Source organism: Haemaphysalis longicornis, unplaced genomic scaffold (genome assembly GCF_048455015.1).
Source record: "Haemaphysalis longicornis isolate Haplotype H1 unplaced genomic scaffold, Haemaphysalis longicornis Haplotype H1 scaffold_1, whole genome shotgun sequence".
In the NCBI taxonomy this organism is placed as follows: domain Eukaryota; kingdom Metazoa; phylum Arthropoda; class Arachnida; order Ixodida; family Ixodidae; genus Haemaphysalis; species Haemaphysalis longicornis.
In genome coordinates, this window is record NW_027526203.1 from 452,959,982 (window position 1) to 452,966,660 (window position 6,679).

General features: G+C 49.8%; 1 protein-coding gene across 1 annotated transcript; it reads left to right on the forward strand.

Annotated features, from left to right (window-relative positions):
* The first annotated feature begins 4,890 nt into the window (after nt 1-4,890).
* LOC144162477 (uncharacterized) lies at nt 4,891-6,249 on the forward strand. The gene has a single exon (XM_077693022.1). It carries the CDS (start codon nt 4,891-4,893, stop codon nt 6,247-6,249), a length of 1,359 nt encoding a protein of 452 aa, XP_077549148.1.
* Nucleotides 6,250-6,679: the final 430 nt, after the last annotated feature.

A 6,679-nucleotide genomic window follows, 5' to 3' on the forward strand; every position in this document is an offset into this window, starting at 1 on the left:
CACTCCTTGTCGCAATGTGCGCCCATCTAATGTGATGTCTAATAATTATCACTTCCAAAAAATGAAGGAAGCCTCACACTTATAGCAACAGTGATGGAGTGAAGCTGGTTGCGGCAGCGATGAAGTAGATCAGCTGCAATCGTGGACTGAAACCGTCGGGATGGTCGTGGAGGTTGCGTACAGTTTCGCTACCTTCAAGTCTTACGCGTTAGTGTGAGCTGCCTTCATTTTTTCGACGGCAAGCGATGCTTTGGTTAGAAGGAAGAGGAGGAGGTAGCCTTTATTGTGGAAGGCAGACTCCACGTCAAGTGGGGGTGGGGGAAGTAGAAGGGGGGGGTGGTTGTAACTTGGGACATCTTAAATGCGTACAATTCGACCCAAAACAGGTGGGCTCCTTAAGAATGCTGAAGAGGCCGCGTGTGGGGAGGAGAGCAGGCTCACGACTCTAGACTGCTCGCGCTAGACCGCTTTTTAGGAAAAAGTGTGCAATTAATTAATTATAGTTGTTCGCCTTCCTTGCAGCAGCACGTAAGAGAGCTTTATTCTTGTTCCCTGATTAAGGCCTCGTGCGGGAGATTGTACTGTATCTTGTAAAATGGTGCCATCTGAGCCACTGAACGCAGATATGATAGGCGTGAAAATTCATGAGGCTCTGCATTTGGTCACGAATAATCAAGTCATTCTTTGTAAGACGGCCCTTTAGGCTCTATGGAACGTCGTCATAGCAATTTGCTGTGAGAGGAAGTCCAGCGATAGCAGGAGCTGCGTGGTTAGACTGTCGGCGCAGATATACATATGCGAGTTTATCGTGTTCGGCGAGGCTCTCACTATTGTGCATGTGCTGCACAAAATGTTCCACAAAAAGAGAACCAGTTGCGTAGTCAATCATCAAACGTCATGAGGTCGCCACAGGTCGAAAAGCCCTTCTCTGAAATTTGATTGATTGATTGATTGCAGGGTTTAACGCGCCGACGCAACGCAGGCGATGAGGCGCTCCGTAGTGGAGGGCTCGGGATTAATTTTGACCACCTGGGGATCTTTAACGTGCACAGAGATCTCGTACACACGGGCGTTTTTGCTTTTCGCCTCCATCAGAAAAGCGGCCGCCGCCCCTTCTCTGAAACTGAGGAAGTTGGTGTTGCCGTTTGTGATGCTCTTGACTGAGAAATTACCGTAACTCGAATCTGCCGCAGCCGAAACTTCAATTTTGCGGCCGCCGCGGTCGCTTGATTGTTGCATTCCACGACCTGGTCAAGTTCGCCTCTGGACTCTGGGCCTGTAACAAGGCCAACGAAGGAAGGAGAGGCGAGGGGAAAGGGGAAACTGCAGCCTGGGCAATGTTCTGGCAAGATGCGACACCAGCCTCGGCGATGCCGTTACGGTGAAGTGGGTTGACGTTTCAATCTCGGTAATTGACTGCGACCGCTCGGATGTGCTTCGGTGCCTCAGCATGTTCGTACCGAAGCCGCCCGCGGGCGCAAGCGAACCGTGATTGCAGCAATATCTTAACTCTTTGCTCTGAAGTGTTTCAACAGGATATGTTTAAATAACTGAGGGAGGATTTGTGGACCACACCATCTCCGCAGCTATTTTTCTTTTTTTTTTGTTTAAAGGTACTGGTGCACGTACCCCGGAAGTGGGAGGGGCCAGTGCTTGGGAATGGACTATTTAGCCGTTTTCATTGAACAAGGACAAGAACGATGATGACCACTGAAGAAGACATGGACGATGGAGATAGTTGACGACAAAGGAGCCGTATGGTCTTATCGTTTTGTTCCGTCAACCGGTGTTTCGAGACTTCGGTGGATGTTAAGGTTCTATAATTGATTCGTAGCTTTCCGCTACGGCTCACCGCATAGCTCAGGTGTAGCGCTTACAGACCCTAATTTGAATTCGAATGCTCGTCATGTCGCTGGATTGGAAACACACTCTAGCCTGCAGCTGTCCGTTTAGAAACATGGACGGCTTGAAAGCAAGTCAGCCGCAGCAATGAATCACGCGGTACTGGAAGTGGACAAAAAATTTTGGCGAGCTGTGTTGGATGCATTTGGACGTATCAACAGCACGAAAAATACAAAGAAACAAGTGAGTAATCCAGTGTAGGACTCTTTTCGTTCGTCGTGCGTCTGTTTCCCAGTGTTCGCACGTCAAAGAAAACGTAGGGATATTCCACCACTGCGACATATGCACCGAATGTGACTCACAAAGGGCGCAAAGCACGCAGAGAAAGGAGGACGAAGGAACTTTATTGAGTTGGTTGGAGCTGTCTCTCCTGCGGGCGAAGTACCTCAGTCCTCTTGGGACCATGGCCGCTCTCCGGGCTCGCATCAACAATCTTCTCATCAACAATGTTTTTCATGTTCTTCTCAGGAATGTTTCCTGCAATATGTGTTTGACATTTTTCAAACTTGATTGAATGCGTGATTAATTACTAATGGTCAAATGTTGTTCAGTGTATGGTTACATGGTTTATGTATAATTTTTGTTTGCAACAAGCGAAGCTGCGCAATGTATTGTTTGCCACCAAAGTTGCTGCAGATGCATCGGAGCTCTGGCCCCGTCAAGCTGTCTCCAGAGCTTTTTGTCAGAGTGATTGTCAACATTGTCGACACTGTACCGATGTTGAAAAATAAAACTTGATTCGAGTCTTCTGGTCCTCCAGCCGGGAGGCGGTCAGTGTGACCAGCCACTTGCTCAGGGGTTTGGAGGGGAGGACTATAGGCTGTTTGTGCATTCACATGTTATGCGGTACAAGATGGCTGATGTGGGCACAGAATGGGTAGGGAACATGAGGTGAAGCGTATTCGAGGAGAAGTGGAGGAGTGTTGATTTGCATGCGGCGTAAAGTGGTCTCTTCCTTAGTAGCAGAGGTTTTAGCACAGCGGGGAGCGTCCGCGAACGCAAAGGCGGCGGGTACCGGGGCTCGACTGGGCACTTGCGGATTCTTTCCGGTTGGGTGGATTAGTTTCGTGGGCCGGCCCTCGCCATGAGGGGCGAGCTTCTCATCCTCCCCGCACGCGCATGCGGAGTCGAATCCCGGTAACTCGCCGTCGTAGCGTGAGCCTCCGATAGCCGCTATGCTAAAACTCTCTCATGGTGTAGGCTATCGCAGTAGCGGGGTGTCGTGCAGTGGGATAGGCTGTAGTGCCTGGTCTGGGTCGATGTCCCCTTCATGGAATTCCCGCGGTGAGAGTGCGCGGGAAGCGGTGTGAGCCTCTTAATTCCCTTACAAGGACTCGTGTCCAGGGGTACGGACGATGTGATTCTCTTAGAGCGGGGGAATGATCTTGAAGGTGCGCAGTGCGGGTTGAGATATGCAGTTTTGACGGAGATGACGGCTGGCGGTTTAGAGTCTGAAGGCTGAACTCAGATGCCACGTGTTCGAAAGCAGGAGTCATAACCACTCGGCCGACATTTTTTTTACGCTGTTGCATGAAAACGCAAACGCAATTAGAAACTGGTCAAAACCAACAAGATGTCATTTTCAAAAAAATATATATATATATATTCCCAATAAAGCGATGCGCGTTGAAGCTCTGGCACATAAAACCTCAAGTCAAGAGCACGTGCACTTCCACGCAAGCAGCCATGACGCTGCCACTTTCTCTCATTGACACACCCTTCTTTTAACTGCACCTGCTGTCCACCACTTCACCGCTTATTCGCCATATATCAATACTTCCTAAAAAAATTAAAATGGCTTAGTTTTTTCCGTGTTTGTGCCGTACGACAGAGGCAGTGAAGAACAGGGGTCAGCCGCAAACCCGCACACTCCGTCGCTGGATACTTCAAACACGGCTACAACAATGGCCGTTTGTTTGAAAAAAAAAAAAAGCTATTCCTAGTCAACAAGGTAGCTAAACGTGCAGCCTAGACTGCGGGTTTTTACAGACAAGCATGCTTACCAAAGAGTAATTTTTTTTGCAAATAAAGTAGAAATGTCAATTTCTCTGTGCCTCATGTTTCACTATATGAGGAATGATGTGTGAGCATAGTCTGGCACGCCGCCCTTAAAGGGACACTGAAGTGATACGTAAACATTGCGGGATTACTAGCGCAACTTGTAGTCCGGAGTCCCCAGGCCATGTTTCGACCACTCTGGGCGCGTTTACGCGATTTTATTTAGTAGAAAAATTAATTCGAAAATGCTGTCCTCCTCTCTTTACGCTCGCACATTTTCTGTGGCGTTTTCGTGTGACGTCGGGAGGAACCGAGCTCGCAATTGGCTGCGCTACTGCACGGCTCCCCGGCCTTCAGACAGAGTCAGTCGGCCCAGCGTTTCGTCCGCCGGCCGCCGACGGGTCGTGGCAATTCGTTCGCTCAGTTGAAACGAAGCCAGGACTCGTTTGTGAATGGAAGAATGTGCCTTTCTTTACTTGGTTAGTTTGTACACTGTATCTAGCTCCAAGTCAAGGTCGCTTCACACAAGCGCTGCACAAGCGCACATGCGACGCTTCGCTGACTGGTACGCCAGTAGGGAAATATAAGGCCTCTTGAAGGCGGAAGAAGAGTCAGCGAAGTCAATATAGGTACTAAGGAAATAAAATCAACTGATATTTTACCGTACAGCGTAAAACTAGGGTGCGAGAAGCACTTTTTTGCGCTGGGCGAACAAGCACAGCGGCCAGCAGCACGACTACGCATCTGCGAACGCTTTTCCGTCTAAGAAATACAATTGCTAGACGTGAGATATTGTGGAAACTTGGGGGATGCTTACTGCACGAGCGCAAAACAACAAATAGTCACCTAAGCTGCTTGAAATGCTAAAACTAAATAAAAGTGTAAACTGGTACCGTTATACATTATATACCTTATATTTCCATTGTCGGCAGCGCTCTCTGTGGCCGAGGTAGAAGAAGAAGACGCCGTTCCGAGCGGCTGTGTTTCTCTATGCTCTCAGCTGGAAACAGCGCATCGGCCACTGGCCGAGGTACTACGTCCGGAACTAACATGGATACGTACAAGATCATCCTTCCCCGTCTGCCAACCGGTAATGTTGTCTTGAACACTGTCTTCCTGCATGCGGACTTGAAAGGCCGGCCATACCGTGCTCCCGATTTTAGGGATGCTCTGGCTCGCGTGATCAACCTCCGCGACGTCTTGTGTATAGGGCAATACCAAATGAGCCACGTGTGGATGGTTACTTGCGTCTCGAGCGCCGTCAAGCCGAAGCTAGTCCAGCTCCAGAAGTTCATCGTCAAAGGATTGCAGTGTATGGTGTTTGACCCGGATACAAAGAATGTTAAGATGAAGCTACTTTGGGTGCCGCGTCACATGGAAAACCGTAGAGTAACAGAAGCGCTCGAACCATTTGGAAGCACCCAATCCATTACCAGAGAAATGTGGCGGTGTCCGGGAATGGACCATATGGAGACTGGAGCTCGCGAGGTGTCCCTTACACTAAAGGATGGAGTATCGGTCTCTGATGTGCCGCATATGATGGACATTTATGGGAGCCAGTGTCTTGTACTGATTCCTGGAAGGCCACCTCTTTGTTTGCGGTGCAGCAGGATTGGGCACGTGCGACGGCAGTGCCGAACACCCCGGTGCAACGAGTGTCGACGATATGGTCATACCGCAGAAAAATGCGTCATGACATACGCAGACAAGCTTCGGCATGGCCAGGAATCAACTACTGAAGATGACGTCTCCGCTCATGTCATGGATGTGACGGAGGTCGTTGACGCATCAGGTGAAGTTGGCCAGTCGGTGCTATCGGAAAATCCGGAGGCTGGGCCTCAAGATTCTTCGGCGGTGGATCGCAGGGAACTGGAGCCCTACCCTGTGCCACCTGATCGTGAGCGGCAGGATGATTCCCAGTCTAATAAGCAGAACCGGGAAGAGGAAATGGACACGCATTCGACAGCTTCGAATGACGCTTCAGGGGAGGTTCATGCTGCGGTACCTTTACCTGCCAGCGATGATGACAGCAGTGATGTCTCGTGCGGAGAAGGTGGAGATGACAGTTCCGTCACCTTGCCGTCCGCATCCTGGGCGGATGCTGCGGCTCTACCAGAGGATGTTCCGGGTGGTAACAGCGGATCGGTGAAGAGGCCAGCTCCTGCCGATGGCGAGGATAAGTCATCGAGCGCTGGCAAAAAGCAAGCGTCCAATGCTCAAGATTCTTCCGACATGGCTGTGGTGACTAGTGGTCTTGTGACGCGGGCTGGCTCCAAAAAGTCAGGAAAATCACTGTCATCCAAGCCCACCCGCAAGGGTGGCACATCTGGAGGTGAAAAGGTCGCTTAAGAAGCTCCAACAAAATGGCAAGTGTCATAGCATTTCACGCGGCCACACTTAACGTGAGAGGTCTAAGAAACAGGAGAAGGCAATACCAGCTTTTACGCCTCCTTAAACGGATGGGCGTGGACATTGCGGCTATCCAGGAGACAAAGCTCTGCAGAGATGAGGACACGGCGGCTGCATTAGAACCCTTTTTAGAACATTACAACGTATGTGTTAGTCCCTCTGCAGGCTTGTCTGGTGGATGTTTTTTGGTTATTAGCAAGAAAGTTGAGTTTTCCAGTCTCTCCTGTAGTATAGATGATGCTGGGCGTTTTATTTGCTGTGACCTTGTTATGGTAGGAGTTGAATGGCGTATCATATGCATTTATGCTCCAGTGAATTGTCGGGAACGTAACTCCTTTTTTATGTCACTAGGGAATTTTCTACGCACACA